Consider the following 14,830-nt stretch of genomic DNA (forward strand, 5'->3'; position numbering starts at 1 on the left):
ATTTTTTTATTTATGTATAGATTTGGTGTTTAATTTGTAGAATTCTTTTTTAATTTATAAATTAAATGTTAAAATGAAACACTGATTGATACAGTCTACTAAATTGTATTTGTGACAGTTGTTTCGCCTTGTTATGACATTTTCAAAGTAATGTGAAGATTAAATTAAATAAGAAGATATGATTCAAGAAGATTAAATAAGGACCATCAGTCCATTTAATTTTCACATTAGTTTGAAAATGCCATTACAAGGCAAAACAATTATCACAAATTTTATTTTTATGTGTTTTAAACAATAAAATACAATTTAGTAGACTCTAATAATCAGTATTTGATTTTAACATTTAATATATAAATTTATTTTACCTGTTTGGTCACTTTGTATCAATTTTTTAAAGTTTTTATTCATCATATTATGTATTACCGGTGTAAGTTGAACACTGGTAATACAGTAGAACCTCGATTATCCGGATTTCGATTTGGATCTATCAAAATAAAATAACAAATTGTGAATTTGATAATTTGCATGAAGCGAATTGCATATATCGCTCACTCCTTTCAAGAACGTCATAAATCAAAAATTGTCAATTTTCAGTTGTGCGTGTTTTCGAAATGCCCAGAAAATGTACTGTATCCCAGCAAAAGCGGCATATTTTTAACATAATATTTTCCCGCTACAGGGCATAAAGTGTTGTTTTTGCATTTTGAAGAAAAGGTGTTGTTTTATATTTTTTGAAATAAACTAAATATTTTTCAAATGGAGAAAGAACCTTCAGGTTTCACCTAAAAAGGTGTGTTGCACAATAAAAAGTTCAATAAGTTGCTTGATATTTATTTTTAATACATTGTATTATATTTTTAAACTTTAAAAACGTTCTCCTGAAAAATCAAGTTTTTTGATTTATGACGTTCTTGAAAGGAGTGAGCGATATGTATTAATGTTTTATATACGAGACGCATAATATTTTGATTGTTGTTTGAAAGGCAAGAAGAGTGTAGCTCGGGACGACTTGTATATCTTAAAACTATGTATTTCCGATTTGGCAGCTTCAAAAAGAACAGCTGGCTTGAATCGGGAATTAATAATAAATAAATAATTTAATATTGAAGATGTTTGTAAATATGGACTAATAAAAATGATTAATACTGAATGTGCTTGTCTTTCCTTGTCAATTATGATTTTTTTCAGCTATCCAGATTTTTCTAATGAAAAACTACCACTACCTCTATCCCCAATTAGTCCGGATAATTGATGTTCTACTGTATTTACAAATAAGGACAAAGTACATACAGTGCCACCTCGCTAATCCGAACCGTCCACGGAACTTCTTCATCCATGTCTGTCTCTTGCCCGCAACTCCCAGTCACATCAATCCCCGCCAACTTTAATGGCGTTCTATTGATCTTCGTACCTCCTGTACTGCCCTCCTCACTTTTGTCTTCCTTTGAGAAGCTTACCAAACAAAATAGCTTTGGGCAGGCGTGAGTCGTCCATATGAACAACATGCCCCGCCCATCTGAGCTGAACCCTCGCTATAGACACCAATATAGGACAACAACCTATCATTTTTATTTAGGTACTGAATGAATAATTTAAAAATTAAACATTTTTATTTTAGGTTGAAAAAATCAGGTATTTTCATTTGAACCAACGGACCCAACTGGTGTAAGGAGTAAATCATGCATTTGTCTTAAATCCATCAATTCCTCAGTGCTCTGGACGACTTCTTCAGCCCAGTTTATGGTTATGTTCAAAGCTTTAACGGCTTCTGAAGGTAGATTGTTTGAAACTGGCATCGGTTGCTCGCTGTCATCAAATTCCTTCTCGAATTGGTACCATTAACCAAGCTAGTAAGCAAAATGTCAAACCCTCTTCTAGTGGAATGGAAGGTCTGTTGATGACAGTCAACAGTCCGCCTTCTCTTAAGGAGTTTTACGTGGTTTCCTCCCAACAATGAGCAAACACTAGATTATCCCTCCTGTTCCCAACACAGATTTAGATAAAATATTTTTTTTAGTTAGAAGAAACAAAAATCCACTTAATGATATATAAACCTTGTACATAATAAGCAAGGTAAAAAATAAATGCAATACCCATCCTTCTTGAGATTTTCACATGTGACAGCACGTATGATGTCCTCGTCACTCAAAACGTCTTGATTCTGGAGCCAGGTAATCAATCAGATTACAGCGCATTTCAGATTAGCGAGCTGGCAGTGTAGTTTATGATATGGAGTCGGAGACAATGATATGAGTCTCCATGTGTCTCTTGAGATGAGCCTTCCTGCCGAAGACCTTCTGGCAGCCGTGCTTGGTGCAGGGGAAGTTCTTCTCCAGCACGGGCCTGTTGGGGCGTGGCGGGGGCCCGCCGCCGTGCACGCGCTGGTGGGCCGCCAGGGTGCTCCGCTGGGCGAAGTGCGCCCCGCACAGGGTGCACGGGTAGGGCCTCTCCCCCGAGTGCGTGAGCTGGTGCGAGGACAGCGAGGAGGGCTGGCGGAAACCTGAGGAAAAAAAAAAATCTTTGTCTAAAGAATACACATACAGTACAGGAGGAAAATGTATCCTCTTCTAACCCTTATCCGCACCCAATGATGCATAAGGCACTGCATCGTATTGACGCAGTGTTTTCTTGATCGTTACTTGCATGAAGAAGGCAAGGTGATCACTCCTATGTTTCAGGGACCAGTCCAGGGTAATATTAAATAAATATTAGAAAATGTATACTCATATGCTGAAACTAGTAAAAAAGGTGCTATTTTTTTACGCATTGTTTTCAGGAAACTCTTAAAAACGGCTTTTACATACTGTTGGTAGAAAGCGGGAGACGCTTATGAGCGTTCTATTTGATTACTTTTGGTAGAGCGCGAGAAAATGCCAGAAAACATTCTACAGATGGGAATTGGATTTGTGGTTACTTGTGATTGGTACACTGAGGGTCAGGCAGCAGACTGTCTGGGTATAAATAGGATCGGGGTTGATGAAAAAACCGCCAGGCAATAATATGTTAATAGGAATCACCCCAAACTCTGTATTTTAGATGCTTATCTGCATAGCAAGGTAATGATAGGGATAGTAGACTTGAAAAATATAACACCCAGACCAATAGAAAATAAATATTTTTAACTTCATCTCAAAATTTACGGGAATAGAACTTTCGACACCAGTTTTACAGTCGAGCTTCTATCCAACATCGCTACGGCGTCTGACTTATTATTATATACTAACAAATAAACTTGGTTAATTATACTTTACATAAATATATTGTCCCGGGATCGATTATCCGGAGGTTCAAAATAAATGAGTGAGTTTTATTTAATAAAACCTCTTCGTTCACCATTCTACTCATGATTGACAATCACACCACTCAATTGTTTTAATATATCAAGTAGAACAGTGGGTAGTGGTGAATGTTACACCTGTGTAAAGTGATCACTTAACCAGCCTATGTCATAAGCCCTGTAAATACCTAGACTTATACCATATTCTTCTTCATCTATGTTGAGATGTCAAAATGTAAATAAGTATTCAATTTGGTACCTTTAAACAAACAAGCAAGGTAACTGGAAGGTTCGTTATGTAAATGAATGTGACTAACCTCTTCCGCAAACTTCACACCGGTACGGGCATTTGCCAGTGTGTACGTTTTGATGTAGCTTGAGACTCTCTTTGTGAATGTAACGCTTGTCACAAACATCACACGCGTATGGCTTCTCTCCGGTGTGAGTCATGATATGGCACCTGCGAATAGTCCATACTTCATATTAATCTTTTTCTTTTTTAAAGGAATAACCCGCAAAGCTCCTACTTTAAGAGGCTTGTCTGCGGGTAGGATAGTAAGGATAGGGAAGCTAAATGTGAAAAATACATCACAAACACCCAGACCAATTGAAAATAAATCTTTCTTGAATTCATTTTGCAATTGGCGGGAATCTAACCCGCGATCCCAGTTTCGCAGTTGAGCGTCTACCCAATTACGCCACGGCGCTTGCCGTATGGGTATGTGAGGCTAAGTTTAAATTTTAGAGCAGTGTCCTTGGGACGTTGAAGGATGAAGCTGTTTCTATTTATTTATAAAAAAATTTTCTCAGTGGGAACATTATTTGATGGTAAAAATGTTAACATTTGAGCAGAAAAATAGCCCAAAAATTTTAAGAAAAACCAAACAGTCTCTCAATTTTACAGAAAATAAAATAGCTTCATTAATTGACTCGAAAGTCACTTTGTGGTAAAATCTATCCATTTTTAATTTAAGTTTTACTTAGTAAATACCACTATATCTTAAAATCTATTGTGACACGTGTTTCGATGCATTTCGCATCGGACCGTATAAGGTGTTTGAAAATGATACGGAATGCATCAAAACACGTGTCACAATGGATTTTAAGAAATAGTGGCATTTAAGTAAAACTTAAATTAAAAATGGATAGATTTCACCACAAAGTGACTGCCGAATCAATTAATGAAATTAAAAATTTAGTTTTTAAATTACAAATTCATATAATAAAACTCTCGCTGCAGGGTACGTCGTTTTCATTAATATCTCACTACTCGAGAGTTAAAAATAGAAATCTCTGTCAAATTAGCATGTATGTTAAAAAAAAAGGCAGGCCATAACGAAATGTCCGATTGCCCATATCGTAGTCATACAGGAGGAAAGTGACCAAGTGCATTTTTTACAAAAACGTGATTATTGACTATTTGACATCTTACTAGCTTAATATTGCCCTGAAAAAATCCCAAAGCGATTTAAAACTTGGAAGTATAATATATTGACTTGTTAAAAATTAATAACTGCATTGATGTTTATTCTTTTGCCAAGCAAAAGTGACTTAAATGGTCCTCCTGAACATTTTACGTTTTGTTAATTAGTCACTTTCTCCTGTACGACTATGATATGTGCAATTTGCTTACTTGAGCTGAGTAGAGTTGACGAAGCACTTGCCGCAGTAGTGGCACTGGAAGGGCTTTTCGCCCGTGTGCGTGCGCTGGTGGTCGTGCAGCTGCCCCCCCTGGGTGAAGGTGCGCAGGCAGTGCGTGCACACGTACGGGCGCATTCCCGTGTGCAGTCGGAAGTGCACGTCAAGCGCGTACTTGTTCCTGCAACACCGAGCATAACACGCTTTCGTAAAACTACCAAAAAATACGAAACTTGATTTATTTACCAATAGTATGAAGCGAGGACACAATGCGGTGTAATCATATTTTTAATATAATAATAATAAAACCCTTATCCGCACCCCAATGGTGCATAGGGCACTGCTTCACATAAACGCAGTGTTATCTTGATCGTTTACATATGAAGGAAAGGTGATCAGCCCTCCGCTTCAGGTACCAGTCCAGGGTAATATTAAATAAATATTAGAGTGACAAAATCACTTATATTTATTTGACCCCCCCCTGGGAATCGAACCCGGGACCTCCAGAACGGTAGCCGAGCGTGCTGACCATTACACTACGGAGGCGGACAAATTTTTAACGTACATTATTATCGAATGACGCATATAATTTTTTTTTTTAAGATGTGTGTTAACCGTACGTGTTGAAGTTTGTAATTTAAAACCATTGTAAAAAAAATATTAAATTATTTAAATAACAATAAAATAAATATTAATAACCTTGATAAATTATTTCAATGGTAGAAACTTCTTCTTCTTTATTTTTTGAATTGATGTAATCTTTCTCAAGCCTCAATTTTTCTCGTTAAAAAAAAAAATGAACTACTTACACAAAAACTTTTGAACATTCCGGGCAATTGTGTTCCTTTCTAGGATTTCTTTTCTTCTTTTCCTCAACATTTTCCATTGTACATGTTTTTGATTGTTCAACAATCCTGCTTTGCAAATTGTCTTTCCTGGATATGTTGGTCTGAGGATAATCACTCATACGTGTTTGCCGTTCATTGTGAACATTTTCTTGATGTTTGTCATCTTTGAAACTGTTTTTGGCGATGTTTTCTTGAATACACGCTTCGGATCCATCAAAATCTTTGGGATATTTATTTTCACTTTTCTTTTTTTCTTTCTCTTTTGTGCTTGTTTTAGATCTTACGCAAACTTTGCGTGTGTTGGAACTGCTTTTATTAACTTTCTCTTTTTTTATCGATTTGTCCGGGGCAATTTTTTTTCGTCCAGGTTTTTTTTCTTTGGAATCAAATTTCTTGGTTCCATTCTCAATTTTAGCTTCGATTTTTCGTGATGTAGAATCTATTTGTCTAATATTTTTCTCAAGTGTATTACATTTTTCGTCAATTGTTTCATTAACAGACACATTTTGTGCAGATTCCAACTCTTTTGCAGTATTTTCAGTATATAGCTGTAAAACCAAAACAGTTTTAAAAAAAAGCAAGGAGAAATCAGGTAACAATCAAAGATGAATAAAAATATATGTTTTATATGCTTACCCTATCTGAATCATTGGAATCATTATTTGAAAAATCGGATGCGAAATTTTGAGTATTAAAATTACTATAAACATTCTCTATATTTGCATTCTGATTATCTTTTGTCTTTGTTTGACTAGTGTTCAAATAATTATCACCCGTTCTTAAATCTAGATTGTTCTCATCTTCACTTCTTATTGTATCTTTTATTTCTAGCATGGAAACTTCTGGGAGATTTTTTGGTTTTGCTGTGCCTGTGAAATAAGCACCCATCATTTTTTGCAGTTGTTCTTTAGGAACTATCTTTAGTTTTTCTCTCGGTACTATTTCTTGTTCTTCTAAAGCTCCTGACTGACGGTTCGCTACCTGTAAACAAAATCACCTGTTATTAATGCAGGATATGGCACTTTATCTCAGATACTTGATGTAGGACAATGAAATATCTCCACATATCTTTTATCATAATAAATAAAGTGATGCAGTCATGCTGCATTCTATACACAATCATTTTCCATTTTTCAGGTTGGAACACGCATTTCTATTTTTCGTTTTGTATCAAAGTAAAAATACAAATACTATTTACTGGAAAAATGTGAGTAAAGTAAAAAAAAAACTGTGATATATTTTTATTATTGTAATACATATATAACTTGATAATTTGCCTGTCAATAATTTTCCTTGTGGTTTTTTATTAAAAAAATAATTGACATAATTTTATTTAGAATTTTGGACAAAATATTGTTAAATTATAAATTAAACAATTGTTTTTTACTACTTGAGTTCTGAATTAACTAATCTAACTATAAAGTGAATGCCAAAACAATAAATAACATAACGAAATATTGTTAACAAATTATCTAAAGTTTTGTGCGTAAATAGTGTTGAAGGTACTAAAAATTTGTAATATTTTTCAAATTATGACAAAATTCAAATTATCTAGCTTTTATGTTTTAATTTTTAAATCAAACACAGATTTTTTGAGTCTACGAATGTCAAACATTCGTTTGATAATGCCATAACTAGGCGAAACAATTGTCAAAATACATATCAATGTTTTATGTGTTTTTGTTAGTAAAATACAACTTAGTAGACTCAAAAAATCTGTGTTCGATTTAAATTAATACATATATTAAAATGAAGTTCTGCAAATTAAACGCCAAATCAATAAATAAATTATCTAGCTTTTTCTATACATACAGTTTATGATATAAATTCACTAATACTCACCAATTTGGTGTATTTTATCCTGGGCCTCGTCTTCATATGCTCAGCAACGTGGTCAATTAGTTCCGTCGACCCTGAAAAACAAATATCGCAAAGTCCACACTGCCACGCCTCACTATTATCCGCCGCCTTCACATCCGCTTCCTTGCAACTGTTCTTCAGATGAATCCCGGTATTCGGATAGCTCCATTTGCAACTATTCTTATCCCGAGTTTCAACAGGCGCTTCTGGAAGCTTTTGTCCTTGATAGAATTGATCCAACCTCGGATACGATGCCTCCGCATGCTCGTAACGGATTCTCAACTCATCGGACATGTACGCATTATTTCCTTGATCCGAATGATTCCTTTCCTCGATGTTGTCAGTATTTTGTTTATTGCAGTAAGCGTAAGCTTCGGATTGATACTTTAAAAACTCGCAGTTGTATCGGTTGCTATGTTCGGCGATGAAAGAATTATTGATATTGCAACCCTGATCTGACGCTCCCGATATTTCGTAGTTGTCCATCCCGTGCGGATTTTGATTTAAGAATCTGTTGTTGAAAGAATTGTACTGTTGGAAATCTGAAGCGTTTTGACAACTCGGTAGAGGTCTGTTAAGATTGCTCAGACTGCTTTCGAAACAGCTATTGTTGGGGATGTAATTATTGATCGGAGGGAAATTAGGGACTTGGGTATCTTTATCGCCCATGATTTGATCGCCAGCGCAGTCCCTGTTGCCGAATTGTTGTTTGTCCTTGCCGTCGAAAGTGTTCAGGGTCTTTTTGCCCCGGAGATGTATCTTCATGTGCCTGGTGAGATGGTTGCTCCTGGCGAAGCAAGAGTTGCAGAAATCGCACTTGTAAGGTTTCTCCCCGGTGTGTATGCGGCGATGCTTGACCAGGTCCGATTGGTTGGTGAACTTCTTGGTGCAGATGTCGCAGACAAAAGGCTTGTCGCCGCTGTGCATTCGGAGGTGGCATGACAAAGCAGATCTGCAGAGGAAAATTCAAATTGTTTAACAGCACAATATTAATTTCAAATATACCTGATTCAGTTGTAAAATATGTTAACAAGATTATGCTAATTATACTTTTGCTGGGAGTGGGATTTCATTATGACTTACATTCTCACAAAGAACTGACATGACCAGTGTCACTTGGCACTTTTATTTACATATCTCACAGCTTAATTGCTTACTTTTAGAAACTAAAATGCATTAAAAGTATTTTTACTAGGTATATAAAATGGAAAGGGCACAAATAAATATGTAGTGATGATATTAACATAAGTTTTAACATTTTTTAATTCTATTAATTAAATAGAACCTTAATTAATAGCTTTGAAAAAAAAACTCTGTATTAAATATTTCTAAAATCTAAAACAAACAAAAAAAAATGTAATAAAAAAACGTATGCAGAGTATCTCAAATCTCAATGATCTTCCTGAGTGATAGAAAGTTAATAAAACCCTAGATTTTTAAGAATGTTTACAACCCTAATCCAAAAAATGCAAGGTAATAACAAATTTTACCGCTGAGCGAAGCACTTGGAGCAGATTTCGCACTGGAAAGGTTTTTCTCCACTGTGAGTTCTCATGTGGGCTACCAGGAGAGCAGAGAGACTGAAGCCCCGACTGCACAATCCACATTTGTATGGTTTTTCTCCTAAAAATTTAAAATACATGGTCAATATTCAGTTAATTGAATCAAACCCGGGACCTCCAGTACAGTAGCCGAGCGTGCTGACCATTAATTACAATATGGAGGCGGACTTTCAAAAATTTTAAAAATCAGTGTTTTCATTTTAATATCTAACACACTAAGGATGGGTTTTTTACGGCTGTGGACCGCTGACGGCGGGATTTGATAATTATGTACATATAATTAAGACCTTAACAAAGAGGTTAGTATACATATAATATTCATAAAAACATAAAAGTATAATTCCTTCTTCTCTGCCTTTGAAATGAGGCCAGCGCAGAAGGTAAAATTACTCTTCCCGTCCTTAAGCATCAATCGACCCAACGGGTAGAAATATCTTTCCCGTCCTTAGTGCGTCAATATGTATTTAATATACAAGTCAATATTCAGCACTCCTGTGCCGCCAAATATGAAAACCAAGCTGTCTCTTCACCTGAATGTCTCCGGGCGTGCGTCTTCAGGCTGGTGAGCTTCTGGAACCTCTCCCCGCAGGCGGTGCAGCGGTAGGAACCCTGCGCGTGCGAGCGGGCGTGCCGCCGGGCCAGCTGCGCGCTGGCGCACACGCGCCCGCACGTGCCGCATTTGTGCCCGCCCGAGCTAGCGTGCGTGGACTTGTGCGATCGCAGGTGTGAAGCCTGGCTGAAGGCTGAGAAAAAAATAGTCCAGTTAAAATAATACTAAATTTTGCATGCTTAGTTAAATTATTACAGGAAGAATAACCAAATGGCTTTTGGTACCTAGATATTAGCACTCTCTCCCTCTCTAACCCTTATCCGCACCCCAATGGCACTGTATAGGGCACTGCATTATATAAACGCAGTGTTATCTTGATCATAAACACATGTAGGAAAGGTGATCAGCCCTCCGCTTCAGGTACCAGTGCAGGGTAATATTGAATAAATATTAGAGTGAAAAAATCACATAAAAAAGCACTAAGGCCTACAAACGATCTCAACGTTTTAATGTAAGATTCATCATGTACAAAATTGTGGCCTAGATCAATAAAAAACTGTTTCAAACTCCAAAAATACTTTCTGGAATTAAGAGTTTTTTTAGATCAAGAATTTAAAGGTCTGTCAACATGAAATGCACCTTTTCACTTTTTGGTGTGTTGTGGTGCGTATATTCTGTGCTCAAATAAAAAATTAAGTAGAAACATTTTCCTATACTTGTTAAATTTTTATATCAATTAATTTAATAAAAAATATTAGTTTAATCTTTGAACTGAAGTTGTGTAAGTTTTGACTTATATATAATGAAAAATAAAAATAATATTTCGCTTTATTAATCCAATTACATATTACATATTTTTATTTCTAATGTATTGTTATTTCTTTTAGTCATTTTAGCACGCGTTATGTTTATTTTCTTCTTCATTTTATGAAATATAATGTATGTTTATGCCATATGAACTTCAGGGAGATGCATGCTTCACCTCAAGGTTTGGAATAAAAATAAATATGTATTTTTTTTATCATGTAATAAAAAAAGATACAAACAATTTGATTATCCTGTAATCTGGATAAATTTCCAGAGATCAATACCCTGCTTTAAAAAAAATTGCGAAGTTAATAGAGTATTCTTTGGTGTTCTACCATTCTTTTATTAGGAGAGAAATATTCAGATATTATAAAAATAAGGGAAGTGCACTCTCTTAAGTTGAACTCGTCTGTTGATTGAGGTGTGTAAACCGTACCTTTTGAACAAAGTTCACATTGGTACGGCCTGTCTCCGGAATGGCTTCGAAGATGCACTTTGAGGGAGTGACGCAAACGAAAGCTTGCGCTGCAAATATCACAGATGAATTTCTTTGGAGCATTCTTCTGATCAACAGTAGCCTGGAAAGACACAGAGCACAACTAATTAATTCAGCACCTTTAGCAAGTATCAATATCTGACATGACAATTCAAATGAACAGGAATCCAACCCTAATGTATGAGTGTGAAGCATGAGAATTGGCAAAAGAAGGATGAAAGTAAACTGGATGCGGTCGAAATGCATTATCTCAGATGAATGTGCGCCGAAATGTGTTGTGTGATAGATGTTAGAATGGTGATATGTGGAAAGAATGCAAGGCAGAGGATAAGCATTACCGATAAAATTAAGAAAGGTGTTTTGAGATGGTTTGGGCATATGAATTGAATGAAAGGAAGAAAGGATAATTTTAATTTGTAAAACAAATTTACGAGGCGAATGTGGTTGGTTATAGAAGCTGAGGAAGACCGAGGAACATTTCGCACAAGTATTTCAAATGAAATTGGTCAGGTCAGGAGTAGGAATAATCGGCATGTATGAATGTGGAAGAGGTAAAAATTTGTGCAAAGACAGATTGGTATGGCGTTCTATTCTCTCTGCCTACCCCTGCGGTGAAGTGGTGTGATGGTTAGTTAGTTAGTTTTTTAGAAATCCAATAGGATGTTGCCCCCTCAGAAATTCGGGCCCTTGGCAAATGTTTCTTTGCAAAACTGCAAATACTTAAGGATACTAAAACTTAAGGAAGTACTAAAATACTACCAATGATCTTTTAATCTGAACTAAAAATATTATTATTTTCATCTCACCAATAGATGTCTCTAGGGAAGTACTAGTGATTCAAGAACAATGTTTCAAAATTGGTTAATATATTTAGAACTTCCAAGAATTTGAGTGGTGTGGTTGTCAATAATGGGTAGAATTGGTGAATGATACACGTGTGTAAAGTGATCACTTAAACCAGCCTATAACGGTCGTCAGCCCCGAAAATGCCCAGATTTCCATATTTTTTTTCACCTTTGATGAGATGTCAAAAAATAATATAAAAAATATTATGTTAAAAAATATTTTATTTATAGTAAATATTAATATAAAACATACATATTTATATAGAGTCCCTCCGGTGTGTTGGTTGGAATGCACTTTGAGGGCATTAAGATGCGCAAATGTCTTCTGGCAATCTTTACAAGAATATGGACGCTCTTTAGTATGAGAGCGCATGTGCGCGCGCAGATGGGAGCCATTTGCATATACCTTACCACACTCCGAACATTGGTAAGGTTTTTCTCCTAAAAATATAAATAATTCTGCCATTAGACGGCCATACTGGTGATAATTCAAATAACATAATATTTATCTATAATTGTTCTTAAAAATACAGATGAATATTATAAATTAAGCTTCTAAAAATAAAAATTATAAACTCTTAATGATCAATTGATAAATGTATGGAATTGTGGAAAATATGAGGGTGCCAACTGAGTTCTCTTAAATTTAGAATGAATACCTAAAAAATGGAATGAATTACCTCTCCTTGTAAAAAATGCACCTTCTCAAATAACTTTTTAGAAAACTATAAAATTTTGTTTGAATTGTTTTTATTATTTCCTATTATTTTTTTTGTAAATAAAAATAATACTTGGCACTGGCAGAAACATCCTTTCACTGAGTGACTGCTAAATAAATAATTTTAAAAAATACTTTTAAGAAACGCCTGAGACATATTTATCATTAACTTGGGAGGATGCAAAGTAGTTGGCAGCCGACAGAAAAGCCTGTGGACAGTTTGTGGACTCCATATGCTCCACCTAGGGAGGGGATATGACCTATGGTTTAGTTATCAAGACAGAATAATATTATTTATTGATAATTTTTAAAAAAAGATTTGTTTAACAATGTAAGCATTCCTTTATAAAAATAATTTTCTTATGTTAGATTACTCACAAATATTCAAGTCTGTTAGCATGGTTTGATTCTTACCTGACGATTTTTTTGTTTAAAAAGTAGGCAACATTTCATTAAAATTGAGTAGCCTTGATAAATATAAGAAAGAAAAAAAAAATATTTAGAACATGGATGTTTGATTAAAAATAAAAAGTAATTTCAGTACCTACCCGTATGTGTTTTGTAATGATCTTTTAAATGTGCCGACTGTCTAAATATTTTCTTACACACCTTACAGCCAAAAGGTTTATCGCCTGTGTGAATTCTTATGTGAGTTTTAAGTGTGGAACGTAACTTAAAACTCTTGGAACAGTATTCACATGTTAATATTTTATTAGAACTGGATTCCATTATTCCTATATCTAAAACAATAAAGTAAAATATAAAATATTATTGGTTGAAATCTAGTGTAAGATTGACAACTTTTTGTGAACATTGTTCATTGATGTAACAAATTCATCACCTACAGATGTTTTTTAATTGATTGACATTTTTATTAACAGAAAATGATGTGTATTTTAATTAGAGACAATCTTCATCTATCCTTGTCCATGGTATTCCCCATTATTTTGTCAATAACAGATATAAAAGTGGTCTGATTGTTCGATCAATAACAAAAAAAAAGCAGTCACGTTACAATTAAGCCGATTATTTACTACATGACAATTTTTTTTTAAAAATGGGCTAGATTATTTTAAAGCAGTAAACTAACTATAAAGTTTTTCCCACATTTATTTCATTGACCAGTGACGGGGTTTCGTCGTTCCCGACATCATCAGACTGGTGGGAGGTTAGACAAAATTCTATGTTATATATACAAGGCAGGGGTTGAAAACCATGATATTATGTAGTTTATCTAACAAAATTAATTAAAATTGGATGAATTTAAGTAGTGTAATATCATAAAATTACATATGAAATGTGTCAATAGTTTTGAATACAATTTCACATGTGTTGGGTTGTGGTCCCGTGGATAGAGTCGCGGACTCTTAAGTCAAAGTTCCTCGGTTCGAACTCAATCTACCACAATTTGATACCTATTTCAATGACATTGAAGAGATTTTACTATGTCATTAAAACAGAGAAAGGTTAACATAAATTTAATAAGATTATAAATTTACTCTCCATCTTTGTAAATTTACATTTTTACAACAAAATAAACCACCAATAATGTTTACTAATTACCTTTAAAAATTATAATTTATTGAAATATTTCACGCTCCTTCTCGAATTTAATTGATGAATGAATACATTTGATAATCACCAGCGATGCTGCGCTAAATGTAATTTGCTCTTGCCATTTTCATTTTTTTAAATTTCTCTCACAAGACGTCAAAAATCAAAACAAATTCGATTTTGTACTACCATAGAAAAAATACAAATGAACTGTCATTATCTATGTTAAGTTAAAAGTAAATATCTGTTTTTAGTTCTGGCAATAAAAGGTAAATAAATAAATTATATGATCCACCCAACATTGGAACAGCAAACGGACCTGGATCAGATGTAAAATTTAAATACTTCCCTTTCTCCAAATTTAACTGGCAGCTGAAAAGAAAGAGTGGAAGAATCGTTTCTACTCTCTTTGTCGCATACGTTATAGACAGTTTACGTACATGCGCCTCATTTGTTGTGTTAAAACGTAGCATGGGAACCAGTAGACCCTTGAATATACTGTACATTAGCTGTTATAGTGTAAATTAGCTGTTCATGTTTATGTATTAATTTCTACTTTTGTTGGGATAAAAACTGAACAAAGTGTCAATGATAATTAGTAGAAGATTTAACACCAGCTTCAATTCAGAAAAATCTCTTCTAAAGTCGCTTCTAACGGGCGACACCCATAATTAT

The 14,830-nt window shown here is 34.7% G+C and overlaps 1 protein-coding gene across 1 annotated transcript; it reads right to left on the reverse strand.

Moving 5' to 3' along the window:
- Nucleotides 1-2,201: 2,201 nt before the first annotated feature.
- LOC148306652 (uncharacterized) lies at nt 2,202-14,358 on the reverse strand. The gene is made up of 12 exons (XM_088264643.1): nt 14,165-14,358; nt 13,150-13,341; nt 12,137-12,324; nt 10,979-11,120; nt 9,716-9,928; nt 9,114-9,246; nt 7,606-8,575; nt 6,400-6,744; nt 5,725-6,311; nt 4,911-5,096; nt 3,595-3,737; nt 2,202-2,500 (listed from the first exon to the last, which is right to left on the reverse strand). Exons 2-12 carry the CDS (start codon nt 13,328-13,330, stop codon nt 2,223-2,225), a joined length of 3,366 nt encoding a protein of 1,121 aa, XP_088120769.1. The 5' UTR covers nt 13,331-13,341; nt 14,165-14,358; the 3' UTR covers nt 2,202-2,222.
- Nucleotides 14,359-14,830: the final 472 nt, after the last annotated feature.

Source organism: Brachycentrus maculatus, unplaced genomic scaffold, assembly GCF_059751285.1.
Source record: "Brachycentrus maculatus isolate JH-2025_06_01 unplaced genomic scaffold, ASM5975128v1 h1tg000234l, whole genome shotgun sequence".
In the NCBI taxonomy this organism is placed as follows: domain Eukaryota; kingdom Metazoa; phylum Arthropoda; class Insecta; order Trichoptera; family Brachycentridae; genus Brachycentrus; species Brachycentrus maculatus.

Coding starts and splice junctions, on each gene's coding strand:
- LOC148306652 (XM_088264643.1), bottom strand. CDS start 13,330: ATGGAATCCAGTTCTAATAAAATATTAACATGTGAATACTGTTCCAAG. Junction 9,929..10,978: donor ATGTGAACTTTGTTCAAAAG/GTACGGTTTACA, acceptor TTTTTTTCTCAG/CCTTCAGCCAGGCTTCACAC. Junction 9,247..9,715: donor GCACGCCCGGAGACATTCAG/GTGAAGAGACAG, acceptor TTAAATTTTTAG/GAGAAAAACCATACAAATGT.